We start from the raw sequence: 27,514 nt of genomic DNA, 5'->3' as shown, positions 1-27,514 counted from the left end.
GCGAGCAAAATGTACCACGACCTTAAAGAACAGTATTGGTGGCCGAATCTTAAGAAGGACGTTGCGACTTATGTTGGTAAGTGTTTGACTTGCTCGAAGGTTAAAGCCGAGCATCAGAGGCCCTCTGGATTGCTTCAACAACCAGAAATCCCACAATGGAAGTGGGAACGGATAACAATGGATTTCATCACCAAGCTGCCGAAGACGGTGGGCGGATACGATACTATTTGGGTTATTGTTGACCGCCTTACCAAATCTGCACTTTCTAGCGATGAAGGAAACAGATACAATGGAAAGACTTGCTCATCTATACATCAAGGAGGTTGTATCTCGTCATGGTGTACCTTTATCGATCATCTCCGATCGCGATCCCCGTTTTGCTTCTAGATTTTGGCGTTCTTTGCAAGAAGCCATGGGAACTCATCTTGACATGAGTACTGCTTATCACCCTCAGACTGACGGGCAAAGTGAACGAACGATTCAGACCTTGGAGGACATGTTGCGTGCATGTGTCATCGATTTCGGAAAGGCCTGGGAAAGGCATTTGCCACTCGCCGAATTCTCGTACAACAACAGTTATCACTCTAGCATTAATGCTGCACCTTTTGAGGCATTGTATGGCCGTAAGTGCCGATCTCCTATTTGTTGGGCCGAAGTAGGCGAAAAGCAAATCACCGGACCCGAGGTAGTCCATGAAACCACGGAGAAGATTGCTCAGATTCAAGCTAGACTTAAGACTGCTCGTGACCGCCAAAAGAGTTATGCCGATCTTAAACGTAAGGACTTTGAATTCAACATGGGCGACCGGGTAATGTTGAAGGTTGCACCTTGGAAAGGTGTGATTCGCTTTGGAAAACGTGTAAAGTTGAACCCACGATACATTGGTCCTTTTGAAATCTTGGAACGTGTTGGACCCGTTGCTTACCGTTTGGATCTACCAGCACAATTGAGCTCAGTTCATCCTACCTTCCATGTGTCAAACCTGAAGAAGTGTCTTGCTGCACCTGAACTTATCATACCACTTGAGGAACTTACAATTGATGACAAACTCCACTTCGGGGAAGAGCCTGTTAAAATTATGGATCGTGAGATCAAAACTTTGAAACACAACAAGATTCCAATTGTACGAGTACGATGGAATGCCAAACGAGGACCTGAGTTTACTTGGGAGCGAGAGGATCAAATGATGTGGAAGTATCCTCACCTTTTCCCGACTCCTCCATCTACCTCAGCTTAAATTTCGGGACGAAATTTTCTTTAACAGGTGGGTAATGTAATGACCCTGGATTTTCCAACGTTATTTATTAATAATTTTTATTATTAATACGTGTGATAAAACGAATGTATGTTATTACATTTACATGTTGCCATGATTGCCCGAACTTGACTTTAATTGCCCGAAACGTCTTTGTGACTCACGAAACTTACACGAATAATATTTTCACATATTATTTACATTCATGATTAGTTTTATTAATCATTTTAATTAACTAAAGTTATTAGTTAATTACTTGGGCTTTAATTGGATTTAATTGTTAATTACTTGGAACTTGGGCTTTATTTTTGTACATGGGCTTATAAGCCCACCCTACTTATATTTATGGATTAACTGGGAGCCTTTTTACTACAACAAGTCCATTAAGGGTTAAGAACTAGCTAGTTAAGAGACTTGGAATATAGTTACTCCATAATCCCCATGTAAACCATTCTTTTATCCAACTTTTGAAGGCTTTACCTTGCATTACCTTGTGAACTTCTTCCCTCCCCTTTGTGGCTGCTGAAACCGACGGCCATATGGCCCTTAGATGGGGTTTTGACTTCATTTTCTCATTACTCTTACACTTGCATTCCTCTCTCAAAAACACACACACAATACTTGCTACTTTCTTTCTCTCTTTTCCTCTCATCTAGTAAGCAACTTGAACTTGTTCTTCTTCTTCTTTTCTCTACAAAAACCGTAGCCTAAGGGCTCTTTATCATCATCATTCTTTAATTGTTATAATCTTTTGTTAGTTGTAGTTGTTACTTGATTATTGTTACTTACTTACTAGTTGTTATCTTTCTTTACTTACATGCTTTCAAGAATCAAACTTGGTAGTTTATTCTTCATTCTTTTCTTGTATTTACAAGAACAAACAAGAACATAAACTCTCTAGTTTATGTTCTACACTTAAAGTATCAAAAGATTGTAAGTTCATGTGTTGAAATCATACTTGTAGTTCTTGAAGTAAACTTAAAGTTTACTTTACTTAAAGATCAAACTTTAGTTGAATCTTTAAAAGTATGAACAACCATGAACCTTTTACTTATTTACTTAGTTTATTTCTTCATAATATGCACTTTAAATTCATGGTGTTGGTTATTATTGGTCAAATGTTACTAGTTAACTTTGATCTCATTAATCTTGAACTTAAAGTTAACTTTAAAAGTTTAAGAACATGAAAGTAATCTTTCTTTAATTTTAACTTCAAGTACTTGTAATGGATCTAAGTTATATAGCTTATGGTCTTCTTATTTTGTCATTAACAAGAGCTTTCAAGCTTACATACACTTTACTTGTTGTTAATCTAAGTTTGTAACTTATTATTAGTTTTAAAGTTCATGTATGTGTTAGATCTAAGACTTTGATGTAACTTTGGTTCATCAAACTACATACAACTCTTAAGTGAGTTGTGCTTCATGTCTTAGACTTACACTAGGGTTATGATGGTCAAAACTTGGTAAAGATGATGTAAACACATCAATGAGTTGTACACTTGAAGCTATAGGCATCAAGGATGAGAACCATGATGAACATCAAGCACCAAACCCACCGGAACCCACTATTTTTCTGCTTTCTGCCTTCTACCTACTGTTGTGCTGTTTCTGTAACAGTCCAGTAAACCTGGGCTACTGTAACCTTAATTTTCAGATACATCTTTTCGAGTAGATAACTTTTCATATAGGACTCGTCTTAATCCGAGTTACGGTTTTGGATTTATGGCCCTCCGATCGTCACTATGTCCTTTTAACGTTGTGCAGAAATTTCTGACCTACTCGCACTTAGACCGTCGGCACGGTCAAACGAAGACGAGTTTGCTTCTGTAAATTTTACCACACTTAAAGGACTCATATACGGAGCCATGGCCACTGGTCTCACCTTAATTCAGTAAGGGTAGAGGCCGTGGTTACTGACCGAACTCAGCCTTTGTTTTAAACTACTTTCATAAACGAAACTTACTTTACGCCTTTTGTTTGATGATGAATGATGATGACCTTTAAGACCTTATTTACATACTTTTAAACCTATTCGGACGATTTACTGACTTAGTACTATTTGACTTAGGTTGAGGACTTTCGGACCGATTACTTGCACACTTTTCCCGACTCGACTTTACGACTACTTTATCATTGTGAGTTATATCATTCCCTTTTTACTTTAACTTATTTTGGGAACTGAGAATACATGCGGATTTTATATTTTACATACTAGGCACGAGTACTTAAACTTATATATATGTGCGGGTTATACAACGGCATAAACATTCCCTTAAGCTCGGTAACGTTTAGTCATTAGTTTTTGAACCGGTGAACGCGAATCTTAGATATGGATCCATAGGGTTTGACATCCCCACTCGGGCTAGTAGCGCTAGCATTTAACGGGTGTTTAATACTTCGTAGACATACGCACTTGCCAAGTGTACTTTCAGGGGGTATAAACGTTAAGTTAGTTACCAAGTGCCCACGGTTAACATATACTTTATCATACTGTTTTGAAACGCTCTTTGTAGCACTGAAATCTCGTGGACTACCTTACATTACTGTTATACTTAAACTATAGCTCACCAACCTTTGTGTTGACGCTTTTAAGCATGTTTTTCTCAGGTGCTTAAGGTTATTTGCTTCCGCTGTCGTGCTAGTCTTGCCGTAGACACCCGCTGCTCTAGTGTTATCACCGCATGAACTGTTTATCTTGCATTCAGACTTTAATACATTTGAAACTATGTTTTGTAACGACCTAAGGGTCACATACATTTATTCATGCTTGCTATTCGTAGAAGCATACTGTTGGTGTAAAACATTTGATGTCGGTTAAGACGTCACCTTTTTATCGTGAATGCAACTTCTTTTATTACAGCATATAGTACTTAACCTTGTAATGATCATGTTGTTGATGATTCGTACACGATGGTTTTGTACGGGGCATCACACATCATCACCTGCCACATTGGTTGCTTACTCAGACGCCGATTGGGCCGTCTGTCCAACCACACGGCGTTCCACATCTGGTTATTGCGTGTTCCTAGGGAACAATCTTCTCTCCTGGTCATCCAAGCGGCAACTTACACCGTCCCGCTCCAGTGCCGAAGCAGAATATCGCGGTGTCGCCAACGCCGTGGCAGAGACATGCTGGATTCGAAACCTCCTTCGTGAGTTACGCTGTCCTCTCACTTCCGCAACACTTGTTTATTGTGACAACGTCAGCTCCGTCTATCTTTCGTCCAATCCAGTTCAACATCAGCGAACTAAGCACATCGAGATTGATATACACTTCGTCAGAGACCTAGTTGCTAAGGGACACGTCCGTGTGCTTCATGTACCATACATATATCAGTTCGCAGACATCTTCACCAAAGGCCTTCCGTACGCACTGTTTGACGAGTTCAGGGCCAGTTTGAGCGTCCGCGGCACTCCCGCTCCAACTGCGGGGGGATGTTAGCCCATCGTAATTATAGCCTCTAAGTCCATTTCTTTGTATGGCCTTTGGCCCACTATCTAGAACAATCCTTGTAATCTATATATTTATGTAATTGGTATTGGTAGAGAAAGTCAATAAAGCACAAATCAATTCAGCCAATCTATATTGTAACACTCCCTTTGTTGGGGATGATTATAGAATATAGTGAAGCAAAAAAACCGTAGTTGGGGAGTAGTGAACCAGAAAAAAAAAAAGACGTGAAAAGTAAAACAGAAAAAAAAAAGACGTGAAAAGTAAAATAAAATAAAAAGTGAAGAGAACATGAATAGATGAATAGTGTTGTGAATCAATGAGAATGGTGAACTCACTCTTGTATTTAGTATAAATATAAATATAAATATAAATATAAATATAAATATAAATATAAATATTTTTGGCAAAAAAACGAAAACTATATAGATGGGATCTTTATCGAAAACGAAGATCTTAAACGAAACGTACAAAGACAAGAGACTAGGATGGCTCGAAACTAGTAAACATCACTAGTCGACATTCACTCCAACCGAGCCAAACATTAACTTCCAAAACCTAAACCAATACAAACTACCACTCTAACAAATGCTAACTAAAAAAACAATTAAATTAACAACAACAAAGACAAAAAACGAAAAATAACCGAAATTAAGAAAGCTTGTTACCATTCCTCTTGTCCGGTATATTTGTGAAGATACGAATTCCTTTGCCACCACGGGGTTCGAAATTGTATGAAACAACATTAGACGAAGAACTCCCAATACGTTTCCCGGAAACCCAAGACATTTCTTGATCCTTAAATTGTTGAAAAAAAATCTCTTCTCTTTATATTATAATAACAAAGTTAAAAGTAGATCATCTAAAATTGAAAACACTAATCCTAGTCTTCCATTGACATTAACATTCATAATCTAGATCATCCAAATTTTCTAATCAAGATTACGACCTCATAATCACCTTGATTAATTGTTTGATGACTAAATTACCCTTCTAATTAACATTCGGTGGAATAACACCCAAAAAAAAAAAAAAAAAAAATAGGGGTTCCTTCACATCATCTTCACTCACGACATTCATAGGAAAAGACAGCCTAATTTCTCCAAAAAAACGTCGCCACTTATCAAAATCAACTCCTGCTACGATGTTGTTGCTAAACGATGGGGTATCTGATGTAGATCAAATATTTTCTTCATGTGTCCTCAACCATAAACGAGTAAAATCATCAATGGAATGATCAAATTATTTTTTAATCAGAACAATAATTGAAGGGAATGATGTTATTATTTTTTCAATCAGGACAAGTTCATCGATCAATTGGATAAAGAATTTCAAATATTGAATCTCTATACAATGCGATTGAACCCTAAGAATTGAAAATTTTGAATGATATACTGTTATTCGTCGGGGTTAAGTTGTTGTTATTCATCGGCTATCAGTGGACCGATAAGAATCCAAGATCAGTCGATGATGTTGAGGTGTTTTTTCGAACCCTAATCTCTATAAAGGCAGGTATTCAATTCCTATGCTAATTCAATCAATTATTACTTTAGTCTGTCGGTTCATGTTTGATAAATATACGTGATTATTGGATCTGGTTTGCTTCAATTTATTATAAATGCATTGGTTTTGTTAATTGCTAATTGATAAAGATTAGTAATTAACATTAACATTAACATTAACATTAACAATAAGTATATTAGCCAACAGCTATGAATAGTATCCCGCTACACTATCTTCTTTTTTTTTTTTTACATAACTTAGTTTTTTCGATTCAAACTAGTCCGGATCCGGCCCACGCGATGCGGCGGAGGCTTTCGGCCTGTGTATTCATATTTAACGTAGTGTTCTGTATTTACAGAGCGGAAAACAATGCATGTCTTAAGCGCCGTTGTAGATGTCGTTGTCTTAAGCGTTTTTTAAAAGTGTCCGTTTCGAACGTAGTTAGTTTCGTTTTGTTCATAAAATTTTTTCGAGTGTAATGGTGCTGTCGGAAAAATTTAACTTGCGGCGAACAGAAAGATACGGGTTGTCATCGTGTTAAGCGTTTTTTAAAAAGTGTCCGTTTCGCGTATAGGTAGTCACGTTGGGTTCGTGAGACTTTTTCGAGTTGAACGGTGGTCTCGGAAAAATTTAACTCGTACCGAGCGAGAAGATAAGGCGCGTTATAAATTTGGGGGAATTAGTTTCTTTTATTTTAAAAAATTATATGTTTACACTTTCTACCCCTGAGAAAGTTTAAACTTGAGGGGCTGTTGTGTAAATTGAGGTGAATTTGATGGACCGATTGTAGTGTGAACGTAAACTCAAAACTACAATCTAAATGAACTAAAACTACATAATTAGGCATGAGTTTTAGTATGCAAGGGTTAATTTTCCGGCCCAACGAAGTGGGCCAACTGGCCACTTCCTAGTTATATAGTATTTGTTAATAATGAAGGAGGAAGCTCTATGATGCAAATGTTTTGAGAATCTGCAGTGGCTTAAATTCCTATAGTCGATGACGATGAAACAAGAAGGTTACAGGCAGCACATGTAATACAAAAGTAATTATAGATTCTCTATTATTGTTCGTTTACCTCGCACAGATTCTGGTATGGCTGACCTCATTCAGTTTACCTCCTATGGTTTTGAAATTCTCGCATTCTTTAATTTAAACACAATGTCTCTTTCCCTGTTTCTTTTATTGCATGTATAATTGAATGAAAGTTGGATTGAATAGATCTTTTGTTGTGTACACTATGTTTTTTTTTTTAACAGCGATTGGGATCACCCAAGGGGCGGGTGACTAAACCACCCGTTGCGATCATCTCCTGTTTCGACTATGCCGATGCAGCGATAATAACCCCGCCCCCATCGCTGCCCTGGAGGAAACCTTGAAACCGATCTAAGGGCATGGCCAAGTAAAACCCCCCTCCCCTTTACCCCCCAAACGATATGAGAAAGGTGCCATGGGTGGATACTTCATGGCAGGGATGAAATTGTGTTTTTAATATGGGGGGTCGAACTCCTGACCTTCCCTAAAGGAAGCAGGCCACCAACCGCTGGACCACATCACAACTTCATTGTGTACACTATGTAGGTCAGCTATTGTCCTATTTTATTTTTTCTTCTCAATGAGAGGCTTCCCCAACAGCACCGAGCATATGATTACTGCTATAGTATTTTTTCACTTGCAACATAATTCTTAAAATAAATATCCTAAGATGTTGTATGCATATATTAGATATTCAAGCATTTAACCACTTTGGTAGTGGAAGATAACAAAGATGCGAAAATGGGTTACTCGATTACATTTGTGACTTGTGAGTAAAATTCAATATTGTTTTTTTGATTATCTTTATGAGTCTTTTTTAGAATAAAAAGTTGCTGTTGTTACTCGTGTTTTGAATAATATTTGGCATTAATGATTGTTATATAATATTGTATTTTTGCATAACTTGAGTCCCAACCCGTATTTTGAAAACTCAAAACTGACCAAGACTTTTACACTTATTGACGAGGGCACTGCAAAAGTTACAGCTACACCTACCAAGTGGAAAGAGGGCAACGTAAGATGTTATCACTCTTATTGTTTTATTGTTTAGTAAGTGATGGCAACATTGACCCATTTGTTTTGCTTATATATTGGACTGTCAATTAATCTGGTCAACGTTCTGGCTCCATGGGTCAAACACGTAACTGTGAATAGCTAAAAATTGAACTGGTCAAAGGTATCTCAAAGTATGTTTCTAATGCTATGATCCTATGATGAAATTCTGAGCAGGCGAGTTTGAGTTAGTCAAAAGTTGTGTAATTACCGATGTTTCATTCCCACTAGTCTACATTCTACATTTAAATTGTAATAGGTGTCTATGTGGGTTATATTCAAGTTTTGACGGAACTACAGCATGGGCATAACAAACCATGGATGTAATTGTTGATCTTTATGGCATTAACTATTGTGTATCTACACATAGAAAGGGCATATGCTAATTATTTGTCAATTATATTTTTTATTTATCTTCATAACGTACAAAATTAATGCCATAAGTAATTCAATGATTTTACGTATATAAGTCAAAAACATACATACTCGACTTATATAAAAACTAATTAAAAAAAAAAAAATTTAGCCCAACTGAAAAAAAATTCACATCATCATTTAACTAACATATATACATACATTCAACTAAGGATTTCGTGAAGGAAAGTAACTAGTCTGATTAAAGAGCCATTTCCTTCAAAGTTTTCAGAAATCTGATTAAAGGTATCCATCTTCTTATGGAAGCTGATGTGCGGTAAAATTTCACATTATCAAGTTTTGTTTTGCATCTAAATAAGTTGGTTACCTGAACGTAAGCTAGACCAAATCTGTTACCATTAGAGGCAATTAGGTCTCTAATCAGCCTTACTGATTCTAAACTTTTAGATTAACTACTTAACTATTTGTGTAGCAAAAATCTATTTGTACAATAGTGTAAAGATGGACGCAACAGAAGAGTGTTTCACTTTATCAGTTTGTTAGGGTAAAGTTTTAGAGGCTTATGCAAAGGGAGACAAGTTTTCTAACTGTTGTCAGCTTGCAAAAAAGATCAGAGTTTTTATAAAGGATCACATTATATTATATAGAAGACTGAAAAGAGCTTACTAAAGTTCAAGGTAATGAATTTGAATTAATTGAACTGTAATTACTTTATTACAACAAATTTTTATGATGGATAAATGGTAGGGAGTATCACATTATCACTTTTGAAAATCTACACATTAATTAGTTTGAAACATTCCCAAATTAGTGGAAGTGGGATCATGGGCGGGTCAATGTAATGGTAAACTAAGCAAACATGTCATTTTGGCATGGGTTGGGTTGAACAGAATTCAGTTTTTTAACCTTCAATTGTATTTTTGTTAAGGTTTGGTGTGCTGTATGTGATTGTTTATTTAAGTTATTGAAGCTCTTTTGAAGGTATTTGAATATGGTGACTGAAAAAAAAAATTCAAAATATTATTCTTAAGGCAGATGAAGGTGATGTTTTCTTTGATGGTCATCTCTGATTCTGCTAGGTATTTTTTTGTCTTTCATTCTGTATGTAAAGTTTGTATATAAAATGTGCGCTTTTTATTCAATGTTATACCTGCTGTTTTTGAGTTTTACTTTTACCAGAATATATTTGGTTTCCAAAGATTTGTAAAATAGGTGTGTGCTAGAGTTGCTATTGATTGATGTTTGATTATTGTATATTAGCCTATGTCTACATATAGTTAATGTCTATTTTGATATTCATAAGTTGGCATATTTAGATTAAAGTAATTGCACCACTATATGATAGTATAATTCTAGGTTTGTTGATTTGTATACACTTAAAAAACGGGTTTCGTATGCTACTTTATTTTTTTTAACTTCAATCTGTATGTTTGTATTTTTTAATACTGAAACATTGTGCTAACAAAATATACAAAAACCCAACTCCAGACGCACAAAGGCAACAAATAAAACAGCGTGTAACACTACTACGATTATTGAATCGAGTTATTATAAACGTAACAAATATTATATTAAATATAATGATTTTAACAAGTAAACGGAGATTCATTCATCCAAAAACCCCGCGAATTCGTAGGTTTTAAGCTAGTTAATAATAATAATAATATAATAATTAATTTAATAATAATAAATAAATGATAAAGGTAAAACAATTTTTTTTAAAATTAGTGTATTAGAAATAGAAATTGATAATATATTTTCCCCATAAAAATTGATAATTCGACTTGTACATTAAATTAAATAGTTGGATAATACATAATACATAGTGCACTGAATTTATAATTTTTTTAGGGTGTAAATATATCATATATCAGTTTCCATTAAAAAACGGTGCATGACAAAAATAGTCCCTAGTTTATACTGGTTTGCCATGTCTGGGCACTTCCAGAACATTCTACAGTTTTCTTGACCTTCCAGACACATGAATCCGTTCCCAATTACAAAACAAATTCCACACACATCTTTATAATAATCCACATATTCAAATCTCTATCGCTACTGCAATTCAATTCATCAATAAATAAATAAAAGTATTCATCACACCAAATAAGATTACAATCAAATCATGGGAGTTGATTATTACAAGATTTTACAAGTTGATAAAAACGCGAACGATGATGATTTGAAGAAAGCTTACAGAAAGCTTGCTATGAAGTGGCATCCTGATAAGAATCCCAATAACAAGAAGGATGCGGAAGCTAAATTTAAACAAATTTCTGAAGCCTACGATGTATGCATGTCTATTTATTTATCTGTCGCTAATTAATTCAGTATTTTTTATTAGAATTTAATCGAATTTTGAGTTTTTTGTTGATCAAGTGATAACCTTTTTGTGTTTGAATTAATTTTAGGTTCTAAGTGATCCACAAAAGAGAGCAGTATATGATCAATACGGTGAAGAAGGATTGAAAGGTGGGGTGCCACCACCGGATGCCGCCGGAGGTCCTGGCGGAGCAACCTACTTTTCCACCGGCGGAGGTACACCGTTCACATTTAATCCGAGAAACGCGGATGATATATTCGCCGAGTTTTTCGGGTTCAGGGGTGGAGATGGTGGTGGTATGCGAGGAACACGGTTTTCGAGTAACGTGTTTGGTGACAGTATGGGTGGTGGTGGTGGATTTGATAATATTTTCAGCTCGTTTGGCGGTGGTGGTGGTGGTGGTGGGTCGTTTGGTAGCGGAGGTGGATTCGGATCGGGTACCCGGAAAGCCGCCCCGATTGAGCGGAGTCTTCCTTGTACCCTTGAAGAGCTGTATAAGGGCACTACCAAAAAAATGAAAATTTCGAGAGACATTGTTGACATCAGTGGGTAAGCTCAACTATTACTTCGTATTAGTCTATTACTATTTCTTTTCACATCAAAGTATTTTTAGGCAAAATTAGTTTGTTTGTAGGTTGAGAAATAGTAATGGTTTTATCCTGATTCTAATTAACGGTGTGTTTGATAAAACTGAATGATTTAGTGCAATAATCTGAATGATTCAGAGGTTGGTTTTGAGTAAGGGAAGTTGTTTTTGAAAATAACTTTTGATGCTAATTTTGACATGAATTAAAATTACAATATAGTTGTTTAATGCGTGTTCTTGAAAATAATTTAAAGAACATATTACATATAAAATTTAGGTGCTTAATGGTTAGAAGATAGAGTTTGAATGGTTTAGTGTAAAAAAAAACGCACGCTAAGTGGATCTAATAGGCTAGTAGTTGAGGTGTCAAACAAATAAGCAACATATTTTGGGTGATTCGGTTCGTTTAAAGATTGTACTTTAGCGTTTAGTTGTAAGAGTGAACTTGAATCAGGTTTTAGATAATTTGGTGGATTTGGTTGTAATTGTGAGTTATGGATGTTATTTGTACAGTTGTGTTTAATAAAATTGTTTTGTTGTAACTGAAAAATGATTTGAAGTAGTTTCTTAATCATGTTTTATGTTTTTGGATTGCAGTAAGTCGATGACAGTTGAGGAGATACTAAACATTAACGTAAAACCGGGATGGAAAAAGGGAACAAAGATCACCTTCCCGGAGAAAGGGAACGAGCAGCCAAACATGATACCAGCGGATCTTGTATTCGTTATAGATGAGAAGCCTCACAGCACGTTTACCCGTGATGGCAATGATCTTGTTGTTACGCGACGGATACCTTTGGCTGAAGCGTTGACTGGTTACACGGTCCATTTGACCACCTTAGATGGCAGGAACCTCTCAATTCCAATTAATAATGTGATACACCCGGACTATGAGGAGATAGTCCCTAAAGAAGGGATGCCGATTTCGAAAGACCCAACCAAGAAAGGGAACCTTAGGATTAAGTTTAATATCAAGTTTCCGACGAGGTTGACTCCGACTGAGAAGATCAGGATCAAAGAACTACTTAATGGTTAAGACACACACCAAACAGAAAAGAGTATTAGTGCTTGGATTTTGTATTTTGTTTTTTTGGTTCTATTTTTTGTTGTTTAAAAATCTTGAGATTTTTCTTTTGTATATGTGGCATGGTCAAGTGTTATGGAATTAACAGTTGGAAACAAGAGTGTGTTACTGCAGTTGCAACTGATTGTTCATCTGAAATCATTAGATGAGACCAGTTGGTACTTCCTTTTTTCCTTATGGTTTAGACTTTAGACACCTTTATGACATAGTAGCCTTAGCCGATAATATAAGCAAGGTTGAAAAAAATGGGAGGTGGTGCCGTGTTGTCTAGATTCTTGGTGTCATGTTGGTTGTTACGTAGTTGAGACAGATGTTCATCTTTTAGATATCAAAAAATATATATTTCAATTTCAAAAAAATACAAAGGGTTTCACATAATATTTTTATTTTTAAAAGACATAACTACCTATTTCGTCCTTAATGTATAGCTTTTTTTTCATCCTCGTCCCTAAAGTTATTTTCTCTCATCCTCAACCTTAAAGTTACATCTCGGTTTCATTTTCATCCCTGGCCTTAACAGACGTTAACTCCATACCGTTTCTTACTAGTTCGTTGTTTACTCACCAAGGGTATTTTGGTATTTTGTCTATTTTAGTAATATAAACCCTATTAAACAATGCCGCCTAAAAACTGCATATTATATATTATTTCACATGAACGGCTGTTGGTTTATCTGATACATAACCATCGACTTTTCATATTCAACATTCATGTAAACCTTCATTCATCAAGCAAACCCTAAAAAATTCTTTCCATTATGGATCCACCGATTGATTTTCCTACGTACACAATTCGAACTGACTATGCAAACTTGGATGTTTTAAGTTTAGAAGAATTATATTGTAAGTATTCATCACATAATGAAGAGATAACTGCTGAACTGTTTCATTCGTGTTTTTTTTTTTTTTTTTTTTTTTTTTTTTTTCATCTGTCGAATGCTTCTGATTATATGTGCTTCTTTCATCTGTCGAATGCTTCTGATAATATGTGCTTCTTTCATATGTCGTATTACATCTGTTTACAATGATTTCTTTTTTTTTTTATATATATTACAGCGGTTTATATTCTTATTACCTCTATATTTTTTAGTTGCTATTTTTTTGTTTATATTACATTTGTCTAATGCAATTTTTTATTCACTGTACACTGTATAATTGATGTTATTTATGTTTGATTACAGCCATATATCCAGAATTGTGTACTATCAAAATGCATCATGGAGGATATTTTAGTGATAGCCCATGTCGTGAATACTTGAGTGGTAATATTACTTATGTGGATATGGTGAACATGGTTGATTTTTCAATTAATAAGGTAACTGATATTGTAGAGGACTTGGGATATGATGGTTTAAGTACTATGTTTTATCATTATCTCATTCCTTGTACTAGCTTGGATTATGGTTTATGTCCTATTGACAGTTCAACATTTTTTTTAAGCCAATATGTTGGTTTATACAAAGAAATCAGTGTTTACATTGAGCATGGGTCAAGTGTTTTCAATAAAAGTCAAGCTAGTAATAACATGACCCAAGTTTCTGATGTGTTGCAAAATGATCCAAAGGATGCTAGTAATGAAGTAGATGATGGGAATGAATCTGATAAAAGTGATGCAAGTGGTGATAGTGACTTTGTACCTAATGACCATGAGAAAGCTTATGATGCTGAGGTAAATATGAAAGAATTTAACTTTAGTATTGATAAGGATGTTGAATATATTGGCAATGGAACACTGTCTGAAATTGTGGTGGCTAATCCTCTTGACATAGTACCTGAAGAGGTTTTGAACAATGAAGGGTTTGATAGTGATTCTGAGTTTGCAGATGGTATTGAGGGTGTTAAAAGGAGACAGATAAAAGAGTTAAAGGAACAGGAGGAAAGTTCAAGTGTGGTTAGCACATATTTCTATCTTGGTCAACAATTTGGTACTAAGGAAGAAGCAATAAGTTATATAAGGTTGCATGCTATAGAGACAAGAAGACAGCTTTGGTTAAAAAAGAATGACAACATAAGGATAAGAGCTGTGTGTAACGGGTTAAAACGAGGATTTAACGAGAAGGATGGTAGTAATGAAGGTGAAGATAAAAGCTGGAAATGCAAATGGGTAGTATATCTCTCAAAACAACCAAACAAAGAAACTTGGGTTGTGAAAACATTTAAAAATGAGCACGGATGTCTAACTTCTAGAAATATTAAAATGTGCACATATGACTTTCTTGCATCAAAGCTGACTAATAAAATTCCTTCAAATCCTAACATGCCTATAAAGGCAGTGAAGTATCAACTTGAGTCTGAGCATGAGGTTGAGGTTACTAAAAGCAAGGCATATAGAGCTTTGAAGTGTGCTAAAAAAACTGTCCAAGGAGATTATGAGTTACAGTATGCACATTTAAGGGATTATTTGGAAGAATTGAGAAGATCTAACCCTGGTACAACTACAATTGTTGATGTTCAACAATGTGATTCTAGCTCTGATAATAGGATTTTTAGGAGGGTGTATATATGTTTAGGACCATTAAAGGAGGGTTTCAAGGCTTTGGGTAGGGATTTGCTTGGATTAGATGGAGCTTTCATGAAAGAACCTGCTTCAGGAGAATTATTAACAGCTGTTGGAGTTGATTCAAATAATGGTATATATCCATTAGCTTATGCTTTGGTGGAAAAGGAGAAGTATGATTCTTGGTTGTGGTTTTTAGATTGTTTAGGGAAAGATTTGCGTCTAGATACACGTTCCAATTTTACTTTCATAAGTGATAGACAAAAGGTAATATATATTACTAAGGCTTATCTGGTATATACTTGCTTGCAATTATATATATATATATATATTCATCATAAATTGTTGTTTTTCAGGGACTGTTACAAGCTGTGGATAGACTATACCCATGTGCAGAACACAGATATTGTGTAAAGCATCTACATGGTAACATGAAGGCTAAATGGAGTGGAGACGCATACAAGAATCACCTGTGGAAGTGTGCTACATCCACAACTGTGCCTGAATTTGAGAAGAACATGTTAGCATTGAAGGGTTTTAGTGAAGCATGCTGGATTTGGTTGAATAAGATACATCCTAAACATTGGTCAAAAAGTCACTTTACTGGTTTGTTTAGTTTTTAAATTAATCTTGTTAATAAAATTTTCCATTATTAGTAAAATAAATGCTTAGTCAATTGCATTATGTTTGCAGGTAGAGCACAATCAGATGTCTTACTTAGTAATATGTGTGAGGTGTTAAATAGGTGGTTAGTTGATGCTAGAGATAAACCAATCATTACTTGTCTGGAATTTGTTAGAGAGTATCTAATGAAGAGAATTGTGAATGTTATTAATCGGATGTCCAACTGTAAAGGTCCATTAACACCAGCTGCAACTAAAATATTCGAAGGAAATCAGAAAGATGCACATAAGTTGACTGTTTTATGGAATGGTGGTGGAAAGTACCAAGTTAATGGACCCCATGGTGAACAAGTTGTGGTTGATATAGTGAATAAAGTGTGTGCTTGTCGAAGATGGGAGCTAACGGGTATACCTTGTAAACATGTGGTGATTGTACTATGGAATATGTCAAGGGTGAATGATGAGAATGTTGGTCCACTTGAGTCTTGGGTGCATCCGGTACACTGGTTGTCTACTTGGAAGAATACTTACAACTACAAAATTAATCCAGTCAATGGAATAGATTTGTGGCCTAAGAGTAATGTACCAACCAAATTGTTACCACCAATAAAAGAAGCTACAGCTGGAAGACCTAAGAAGAATCGAAAAAAAGGGAAAGATGAAAAGGTTGACTTGAAAGGAAAAACCAAATTGTCAAAGCAGGGTTCAATTAATCGTTGTGGTAATTGCAAAGAACCTGGGCATAACAAACGGCGATGTACTAATGCTGGGGTAAACACTGGTCAGAGTCAATAAAGGTCAAGATTGCTGCTTTGTGTCAAGAATGGGTCAACAATCTCAAGTTTAATGTTTTAATGCTACTTTTGGTGTTTTATGCATATTTGGTTCATGAATGATATTTTGATGTTATTTCATGTCAAGTGTAATGTACTATGCTACTTTTGGTGTTTTATGCAAGACTGCTTTTCTATTTGGTGTTTTATGCAAACTGTTTTATGTCAAGTTCTGCTATTTCATGTCATATATATATATATCCTATTTCGTAATACAGTACTGATATTCCATGTCAAATATATCTGCTTTTATGCTGTATCAGTACTGCAGAAAAATACTTGAACAACAACAACTGTAACTGCAAAATTTCATGTCAAATATATCTCCTTTTTTGCTGTAACAACACTGCTATTTCAGTAAACAATCGAACTGCAATATAACATCAATAAGAAAAATTCATTTATAATCGAACTGCAGGGTACATTCAATATGAAATTCCAAATTACATTACTTTCAAAAGAAACTGGATCGAAAGAAACTGGATCGAGCTACAATCTAACTAATAAGAAAATTTGGAATAAACAATGACAAAACATAACAATATCAAAAGAAACTGGATCCATCTTCTTTTCCTTTCCTCCATCTTGAGTTTCAATTCAAGCATTTCATTCATCTCCAATAACTCTTCTCGATCCATCACTGGTGGGTCATACCATTGTACAAACTGACATTTGGACCACTATATAAAAAAATACAAACATTATTCTACATCAGAGTTCATAGAAACAGTATCATGTTGCAGCGAATTTAAAAAAAAAAAAATTAAGACAGTAAATACCGGAATTGGGCAAGCGTAAAATCTTCTTCCTGGGTTTCTCTGAGTAGTTGATGTGCGAAGAACCGCTTTTCTACCATACCAACAATTAACCATAATCGTAATTTTCGAATTAGGGTTCTAGACCTGGTAAAAACAATTTGGGAACTAGGGTTTATAAGAAAGAATCGAATGGGAGAAAGAATGATACGGTGTGCCTTTTTAATACCACTTAAGTACGCCATTGGTCCTCATAGTTATAATTGTGTTACATCCTAGTCCCTAAAGTTTTTAAACTTCATATATAAATAATACTATACATAAATGCAAAAGACAATATTACCCTCACGTGTTTACCACGTGAGTAACACTTCTGGTAAGGAGTTAACGTCTGTTAAGGCCAGGGATGAGAATGAAACTGAGATGTAACTTTAAGGTTGAGGATGAGAGAAAATAACTTTAGGGATGAGGATGAAACAAAGGCCAAACATTAAGGACGAAATAGGTAGTTATGTCTTTTTAAAATAAATAGTTAAAGTTGATGTGATGTTTGTTTGAAGAATGGAGTATATAGCTTTTTATTTTCTTTTAGAGCTACACATTGAATCTCCTCATTTACCATTCATCCTCGCATCTATCGCGAAAGTGTATATGAAATATTGTAACTTTGTGACCTCACAAAGTGAAAGAATATTAGAGGCACGCCAACCTTAAAAGAAAACTCTTCAAAACTCTTCAGGATTTGAACTTGTAACTATTCTCACAAAGTGAAAGAATATTAGAGGCACGCCAACCTTAAAAGAAAACTCTTCAAAACTCTTCAGGATTTGAACTTGTAACTATTTTTTCAAAAATAGGAGTCAAGAACTAATGAGACTTTTTACTATTGGTGTATATATGCTTTTTATACTTTGATGTTTTTAAACAAAGGAATACTATTTATTTTTTTCAGTTAATTTTTAGTTGAGCCTGAGATTTTCGTTTAAATTAGAGCAAGACCCAGAGTCGACTTTAACTCGGGACTGCTAGTCATCAAAATGCAACATTGACCGTCGTTCGCAACCATGAATATAAGTGCTAACAGATTGTTAAATTACTACGGAGTAATTATAAAGGTTTACCTGATTTATCTGTGCCTTCATCATCGTTACATAGCTTTTCTCCTATATTTCAGATCTACACAAAATACAATCAACTCAAGCAAACTCATCTGGAGCTTCACTAAACTACAACAGCTACTACTACATTACACCACTAAACAGATGTTAAAACAAGTTCTGCTAATCACTATAACCCGATGAAGACAACTCTGTCTCATCACCTGTATTATTATTATTTCTAATCTGCCTTCCATCATCTACATCCCGATTTTCATCTGAATCATCATTGAAAAAACCATCAACGTCCACGCCCTCTTGTTCATCATCATCATCTTCGTCCATCTCCACACCAACATCATCATCTTCTTCCCCTTCTAAATGATCATCCCTGATATACTCTCGAGGTGCCACACGATGATCATAAACGTTCTGATACCCGTCGTCCACCAGCATATCGCTGTACTCATCAACCCCATTGTTCTCTTCTTCAATCTCGTATTCTGAACTGCTACCGTTTTCCGCAACACGAACGTCTCTGTTTTCTTCAGCATCCCATTCCTGAAAACCGACAACCGGGCTTTCTTCATATAAAAACTCCTGACTATTATTTGGTTCAACATCATTAACCATCTTCTCCTGTGTGAACTGGACCCCACCCCGACCACGCTTACGTCCACCTCGACCACCACGAGCACGTCCTTTCCACCCAACCAACTGCACACCTGAACCACTGGATTCAACCGTTTTATTTCTCGATCTGGACCCTATGGCACCAACGCTTTTCTGGGGTCTCCCTCCGCGGCCCCGTCCACGGCCTCTTCCACGCCCTCGGCCTCGTCCCGACGTACCCGGATCGATCCACGGGTCCTGTAAGCTCCCACTTCCAAATAAAGAGTCACCATAGTCACCTTCCTCGCTATTCATCACTGCAGCATATTTCGGATGCAATATCTGCAATCAAAGTTTATGTAAAACTGGTTGTGCAGCTCTTAAAAAATCGGGATAATGTAATATGGAATATATGTATCGAAACGGAAGAAGTGACCATTGCATACCAAGTTACTTGTTGCTCCTTTGTCTTTTTCGGCATCCTCTTTTTGGGAAAGTGAGTAATGAATGGATGTGTCAAGTTCCATAAGTCTTAAAGCGACACACGATGTTGTTTCAGGCAACCAAGGAAGCACAGTAACAGTATAACAGTCTCCGGTCGCACATAAAGCTGCCGTGTTATTAGACCCCAATAGCTCATCCGTCGTCTCGAAATCCAGAGACAAGAATTCCCTTTTTATCGCGCTCTCCAGCAAAGTCAGAACCTGATTTACACATTTGTTACCAATGAAAATAATATAATATAATATGTGCTCACGCAAAATAGTGATATCCACTTGGAAAAAAAAGTGTTGTAGGAATAGAATTCGGAATTGTTATCGTCTTATCTAAAACTTGAAAACTCAATATATACGAACATCCGTTGTAAGCATTTCATAGCACGAATGCGTATAGATCGTTCAAATATCGAATACATCTTACTTAAAATACAGTTATGTTTTTTAAACAACCAACTGTTCTCAATATATAGATAGAACTGACAAGAGATTTTAATGATTGCAATTTAACGCAATGATGTGCAACGTTTCTGATGCGCAGTAAGGGTCGTTTAGATGATGTGCCATAACCTTAATGCGCGTAGCTTTTAAGTTTCTTATGCGCACTTCACGAATATGATCAGTATGCAAGTTTCTAATAGTCCGTTTTGATAGGCATGCACTATAAGCTTAATATCATGACTTCAACAAGCAAAACTAGGCAAAAATAACAACTATAAGCATGTATGCACGCACCTCTAGCAGTGTTTCGGTGGTTACTGCGTTAACGAGCTTCGCACACCACGATTTTCTGCAATCACCCGTCCAAGAAGGTTGGAGAGCTTCCATCGGAAGTGAAGCCTACAAAGACGATTAACAAACGGATTATAATCCAAAACTACAACCCATAATCAAAATCATATAGAAAACGGTAATTTCTCACCTCAATTAATGCTAACTGAGATTTAATTAATCTAAACCTCACAGAACCAACAGATTTCTGGTTGCGGTAATACAACACGGATTCCCGTTTTAACTTTTCCTTGAATCGAGCAATATGTTTCGCAAATGTTAAATTGCTGTCGAGAATTGTTTCTCGTAGTTTTTGGCAGGACGAGCACCGGTCATCCTCAAAATACAACAAATCTCGACAATTATCACAAATTCCGACCAGGTTTTCACATCTGGTGTTTTCAAACTTCGATGCCCTTAAAATTAAGCATTCTCCCCACATCCATTTTTCAAAATCTTCGTATCTTTTTAACGCATTATTCACCTCGTTTTCATTAAGTCCTAATTCAATAGCAAAGGAAGATGAAAATTCTGTAACGTTTGTATTGGGAATAGATATAGTGCTGCTCGGGCTACTGGAACCCGAAGTTGTTGACCCGATTCCTGAAACGTTGACCTGTATCCTATTGATGGCTTCTTTGAAACGGGATTCGATTCTTTGCAACATGGAATGCAGATGAGCCTCCCTATTCCCACGAACATCCAAAGATGCCAAAAGACCATTAAACCCCTGCATGCAAAACAAATATACAAAACTTGTCAGAAAGAATTCTTTTAAGCTGCGTGTTGATGCGATGAGATATGGCAATTTCAACCCATTTAATATTAATATGGGTCATGTTTACCTCCTCATTATCAATAAGCCTCCAACGACCATCACGCAGTTCAACAAAAATTCTGCTGGAACCGGGATCATTCTGTGAAGCACAAGTTACGAATTGCCAGTAACGATTTCTTCTTCGGTCTTGCCCAAGTGGCAACGATCTGTATACGTACATCTCCTCTGCTTTATGTCCAATAAAAGATTTTAACTGCGACCTCCATTTTTCAGCAGCGTATGCAGGTTCCAGTAACCTTTCACTTAAATTATTACCCAAATCCACTTGTGGGTCACCCAAGTTTTCTTGATGGTTTGACGCCACATCATCACCATAAGGGTATGGTATTTTAACCATGAAATCTTCCCTCATACGTCTTCTATCAATTTGCGCCTCTGCCCACATTTGCTTCTTTAATGACATTGCTGCTTCTAACCGTTCCTGGCAAAGAATTCACAGATTAAATGCAAACGTCTTGGTAGAAAAAAGTATGTTTAAATGGGATTATAGGTGGCAATTTCGACCCATTTACTAATGAGTGTAACGATCTGGGCCATCTTTTATCTCTAAAAGAATGAGTCAATCAGCCTAGAAGTTGCCAAAATCAATATATATATTTACTGAATGAAAAACGTCTGATCTTCAGAAAATACCCAACGGTGAATTGACCATTTAGCCACCTCTAGATAAAAACGGAATACAAAGTGTACCTCAAGAACAACACGAATAGAATTTCCTTCATTTGCAAACGCTATTACCGCCACAAGTGCATTCAGTCGTTCTTCAACGCTCAAATCAGAATACTCGCTTTCCATTAGCCCTTGTACCCATGGCTCACCCGAAATACTTTCATCAACTACACTATCTTCATCTGGACCGGTCACTCCCTTGTGGGTCCCATCAACAACGTTCAATTTCTCAACAGAAGACTCAACCTTTATGTCTTCTCCTCCTGCCACTTCAGCTTTTACACCAGAAATAGAATCGATGCCAATATCATCAACTTCGGGATCTTCGGGAGCATCACTTTCAGAATCGTCGTCTTTTTCAGCATCATCCTTTTCGGCATCAAACACCTCTTCACCATCAAAAAACCCGTTTTTAAATTTCTGAATTTTTTCTCTGGCGGCAGTAATAAGCGCCTCCCCGTCGGCAGGATCCTTTCGGTAAGGAGTTTTTAGGCAATATGTTGACGGGGCGGTTCTTTCAAAAAGCTTTGTATCTCTAGATAACGCGGCAGCAATCGACGCCTCTGGTGTTTTGCTAGTTGTGAGATCCCGAAGACCAGATTTCTATTATAAATAATAAATAATCAAAATTAAATGAATGAATTTGATATTTTAACAAACAAAAAAAAAGAACTTTAAATTGCAAGACTAATAAGAACTTTATGATCAAGAATTAGATTCACCTGAATCTTGTCGGCAACATCCAATATCGAAAGACCGCGGCTTCCTTCGAGTGAAAGCACATGAAATGCTGCATATTTAACTGTTCCAGGTGTCAAACGATGTCTGGATCGTCTATTGGAGAAACCCCTTTCTCGCATGATGGCCAATGCACTTTCGGCTGCCGCTCCACTTCGTAAATTAGAAACGATATCTCCATCATCAACACCCTGCATTTGCAAGTTACAATTTAAGAAACCGGGTAATCTTACAAGAAGTAAATGTAATTTCAAAACGATAACGGGATAGCAGACGTCGCAAAACTTTCACTCATATGACCCATTAAGAGGCAATTTATAGCCCATATTGACTCATTAATTTAAATCGGGTCACCAATTGCTATTTCTAAAAGAGTATGAAGTGAAACGAAAAAACGCACCTCATTTTCTTCATGAGGGTGCCCTAGATCGATATTTCTTCCTTTCAACTTTGGTCCATATCCTGCAGCAAGAGCGAATTGACGTAATATCTCCGGCCAAGTCAACGGATTTAAGTGTCGCTGCCAGCTACATATGTCAAACCCCCAACCAAATGCCTGAAAAGAACATCGAGAAAGATTCAGCGTCAACTCAAGAAGAAAATCATTATAGCAAATCGACAAAAAACATTTCATGGTATAAAGTATGAAATTACCCCTTGGACGATTTGCGGATGACCACCTCCAGGATTAGGAACACCAATTTGATTTGCTGCTAAAGAGGATGAGGGTGCCCTTGCTACATCTTCGATGTCTTTAACTATCAATTTCAAAAGTGCTACATTTATTTCTCCCAGCAGTCGAGGATCCTAGAAAATTTTCGTAATCAGTGGATAAATCTACGGATAAATTAATACAACTCCAAGTCGTATAAAGAAAGAAAAGAATGAATACATATAAAGATGCTATAATGAACTCACATGATCATGAAGAGCTTGAACGAACTCATCAAGGGTAAAAGGCCATAGTCCAAGAACATCGGCAAAGGTGATCAAAAACTTCCAAATCTAAGAACGTGCAAATTAAATCAATCATGCATCTAAAGAACGTAAAAATAACATATACAGTAAAATAGAGTGGAAGCACAAAGAGAAAACGTAATGTTCACCATAAGAAGATTGCTGATGTTCTCGTCAGAATCAGTCCATGGTTGAGTTTTAAATGGCCTTTTCAAGTGCACGGATTTGGGCGGAAATTCAGGAAGCTTATCTAGAAAATAAAGATTTTGTTATACATGAGCAATAGAAGGAAAATAAATAAAAAGACATCAAGCACTTTAAGCTTTTTAAAACCAATAATAAACCACAACAATGTCTTTGACTGCAGAATCCCTAAATGCTAATGTGCAAAAATAAATTTTGATGCGAAGGTTGGCGAAAGTTGGATAGTATTAGTATCCGAAACTGAATACCTCTGAATGATTCGAGATTATCAAGAGTCTCGCTATCAAGAGACATCATTGAGGTCAATCCTTTAACTGAAGCCGCTATCTCCATCAATTCCAAACGCTCGTCATCAATTAACTCCAACGACTCTTTTGCAATTCTTCGAGCAGCCGCTCTATCGTTAGCGGCTTTAAGCCTTGCAGCCTCCTTCTCCCTCCGCATATCTTCCTTAAGTCGTAATTTTTCAGCCTGATATTACATAAGCATACCATATAAAATACCAATAATCAATATAGAAACACAAAGATTAAATAGACAAGCACTTTAGATATATAAACTTACTCTCATAGATTCCTTCTGTAAAAACTTTACCCTCCGCTCCATTTCACGTCTTTGTTCTCTTTGATATCGTTCTTCCTCACGTTGTTTCTCACGCAACAATCGTTCTTCTTCTTTCCTACGCTCACGATCTTGCCTCTCCATTTCTTTCCTCATTTGTTCCTCTCTCTTAAAAAAAAAATTAATAAACAATAAAAAAAAAGTTCAAGTTTCAGCTTGTATACAAAAAGTAGGTTGAATTGGTGAGGGCTAGAGAAATAAAAATACCTTTCGCCTCATCATATCTTGCTTTTCAAGCTCTTTTCTGATTCTTCTTTCATTGGCTTCAACCTCCTTCGCTATTCTCGCTTCTTCACTCTATAGATACGCATGAAAACCGTAAGATAACTTGATGAAAAAAATGTAAAATCATAAAATAAAAATCCAACCTTGCGTTTTCTTTCGATTTGTGCCATACGATCCTCATGGGTAACAGATGGTGTAGCAAACGGATTCTCTATTCCGGTTATCGGGTGAGGACCAAGAGTTTCCGATCCAAGGCTCACGGCAGTAGAGGTTTTACGAGCAACAACATCAGATTCTCCATACGAGCCTTGCTTTGCTTGCTGAGGTGGCAAAAGACTTACAGGTCCTTGAAAATCGTACGCAGATGGTTTTTGATCACTCGCGTGAGTAACAGAACGTCCAGGTGTCCGACTGCTTGCAGCATTAGATGGTGAACCATAATACTGAGATGGCATCGCTCTATCATGAGAATCACTTCTAACCGATTGTTGTTCTGGAAGAAATTGATATTCACGTGGAGCCTTTGCAACACCCTAGGAAAAATGATAATTTGCATTATTTTCGTACCCTCAGATCAAAAAGCATCAGCGTAAGTACAAAATGGAAAATTTTGTGCAAGAAAATATGTTTTAGTACGCAACTAACAATCCATATATTACCAATTACGTAAAAAAAAGTTTTCCTATATCTTAAGCATCCTCATTTCTTAGTTTATATAATAATAATAATAATTTCTTCTCTAAAAAGTCTTGTAAATGCCTAAAACCGTTCCTCTGTGACCTATTTAGCAAATAGTAACTGTCACTTCTTGAGTATTCCTTAATAAGTTTGCTAGAGCTAGAATATAGTAACTGATTAGTCAGGAGCCTTTTTTAGATTTGTCATACATTGCATAACGAGATGGTGTGACTCTCAACGACAAACGAATAATTGGAATTAAGGACATATCCATATCATTTTGTTTAAATGACACACAAAGTAAAAACGAACATCCCACCATTTGACATTGTAGAATCAAAAGTGTACGATGAATGTGAAATTATAAATGAACGCAGATTCAAAAAGAAATGTAAACAGTGGCTAACCTTCGCAGGTTTTGAATCAGGACGCTCGTAGAGTTTAGCATCATATGTTCGAACCGCTGAATGCTGTTGAACTGGAGCAGACAGTAACCATCAAGTATCAAGTACTATTATTATTATATTACTATTATATAGAATAAAAAATAAAGTAAATGAAATCTCTAGCACAAATTGTATGATTATGCACTGGTGTTGTTAAAATTGATGGTAAAAAAATCAAGACCGGGGAATTATTAACAAAACAGTTACCAAAACTATAAAGAAATATTGACAACAGGTAAAGTAGGGTGTTAAACGGAGTATTAGTGGAGTACTATTGAACTCAGCTCAACTCATACATTCTTAAGTCCTCTGGACAACTAAAAGTGAAAGATTTTACGCAATTAATTTTAACATCTTAAGCAGAGTATCAGAATGTCTATTTCGATCAATCTAAAAAAAGTTATCTCGACACAAAATGTGACGTTTAGAAGTATTTCATATGGCAACTAAAGAAAACAAGCATTAAACTAAAAAAAGGCTGATATATATGTTACCTATCGGTGCACCAAATGCACCAGGTGGCAAGGGGTCAAACTCCATTCCAAGAATAGGACCATCTTCATGTAACCGCTCACCCAACTGCGCCTCAACAAAAGCAACGGCTCGAGCCTCATTAACCGCTTGTGGAGACTCGTAATACCTTTTTATAGATGGCATCTCACTACTTGTTGCAACCCTCCCACTAACAACTGGACCACCTCTAGACACGGCTCGATCCCCATGACCAAACAAACTCGACCCAGAACCCGATCCACCATACTCATTTCCACCTAACCCCTCCCCAGACCCACCCATATCAACCCTAACAACACCACTAGACATTTCCTTTTTTGACTTTTTCACTGGTGGTGGTTTTCGGTCTTTTAACCTCCTATGACAAAACCACATCTGCAATTGCCGATCTGTTAACCCCAACTTCACCGATAAATCGGCTCGAAGTGCTTCAGATGGGTATTGTTCCACTACAAAAATTCAGTCAAGTTGAAAACTTTAGCAAAATTAAACACAAGAAATAATAATAATAACTACAGTATAATTAAAATGAATAAAAAAACAAACAAACCAGCATAAGTATTCTCAAGTGTCTCCAACTGAAAAGCAGACTTCATCTTCCTCTTCACCTTTGGTTCAGCACCGCCTTCGCCGCCGCTAACACCACCAGTACTACCACCAACACCATCATCATCCATTTTTTTAAGTGAAAAAGATTGAGATCTGTGAACTGGGTTTTGCAATTGAGATCAAACCCAAATCAAAAAATGATTACTTGACAAAAACTAAGACTTGCAGAGCGAGAAAACGGCATAAATATACACATATCTAGAAACTAGGGTTAGTTATTGTTTGAAGAAAAAGTAAAGGTAGATGAAATTACATTAAACAAAAAATAATAATAATAATAAGATCATAAGTAAGAAAAATCAATAAGTGATAGAGAGATGTGCGGTGGATTGACAATTTGTGATTTGTGATAAAAAATACTAATAAATGTAAATGTGATGTATTGTATAAAAACAAACAAAAGTAAATGGTATGTGTGTAAATGTATGTATCGTATTAATAATTAATAAAACAATTAACAGTATTTGGTTGTGGTGTTGGTGTTGTTCTTGGGTGTATGAATATGAAAATTGAAAAAGAAAATTGTGATTAAAAGTAGAATGAGAATGAACACCAAAAACAGCAGCCTTTCTCTCTCTATAAATCTTATTAAAATTTCCCATTTCTGTCTCAAATTTCTTTTATCGAACGGGTTGTTGATTATTGGAATTGAAATAGTGGGGATTAA

The 27,514-nt window shown here is 36.1% G+C and overlaps 2 protein-coding genes and 1 long non-coding RNA gene across 3 annotated transcripts; 1 reads left to right on the top strand and 2 right to left on the bottom strand.

The window, feature by feature from the left end:
• Positions 1–10,686: 10,686 nt before the first annotated feature.
• Positions 10,687–12,971, top strand: LOC139845002 (uncharacterized). The gene is made up of 3 exons (XM_071835221.1): positions 10,687–10,962; positions 11,084–11,544; positions 12,179–12,971. Exons 1-3 carry the CDS (start codon positions 10,798–10,800, stop codon positions 12,615–12,617), a joined length of 1,065 nt encoding a protein of 354 aa, XP_071691322.1. The 5' UTR covers positions 10,687–10,797; the 3' UTR covers positions 12,618–12,971.
• Positions 12,972–17,000: 4,029 nt separating this feature from the next.
• LOC139839370 (uncharacterized) lies at positions 17,001–17,543 on the bottom strand. Its single transcript, XR_011756925.1, has 2 exons — positions 17,397–17,543; positions 17,001–17,297 (listed from the first exon to the last, which is right to left on the bottom strand). It is a non-coding gene; the product is annotated as an uncharacterized lncRNA (long non-coding RNA).
• Positions 17,544–18,443: 900 nt separating this feature from the next.
• Positions 18,444–27,119, bottom strand: LOC139839621 (homeobox-DDT domain protein RLT2-like). The gene is made up of 18 exons (XM_071829743.1): positions 26,789–27,119; positions 26,220–26,687; positions 25,687–25,757; positions 24,745–25,134; positions 24,584–24,673; positions 24,320–24,484; positions 24,004–24,226; positions 23,701–23,801; positions 23,513–23,599; positions 23,249–23,401; positions 22,995–23,150; positions 22,579–22,785; positions 21,878–22,459; positions 21,195–21,608; positions 20,501–21,079; positions 20,314–20,418; positions 19,528–19,785; positions 18,444–19,423 (listed from the first exon to the last, which is right to left on the bottom strand). Exons 1-18 carry the CDS (start codon positions 26,913–26,915, stop codon positions 18,653–18,655), a joined length of 4,947 nt encoding a protein of 1,648 aa, XP_071685844.1. The 5' UTR covers positions 26,916–27,119; the 3' UTR covers positions 18,444–18,652.
• Between the last annotated feature and the right edge of the window lie 395 nt (positions 27,120–27,514).

The sequence above is a fragment of the Rutidosis leptorrhynchoides genome, chromosome 4 (genome assembly GCF_046630445.1).
Source record: "Rutidosis leptorrhynchoides isolate AG116_Rl617_1_P2 chromosome 4, CSIRO_AGI_Rlap_v1, whole genome shotgun sequence".
Taxonomy (NCBI): Eukaryota; Viridiplantae; Streptophyta; class Magnoliopsida; order Asterales; family Asteraceae; genus Rutidosis; species Rutidosis leptorrhynchoides.
The sequence above is the reverse complement of the archived record's forward strand: the minus strand, read 5'-3'. Positions and strand labels throughout refer to the sequence as shown.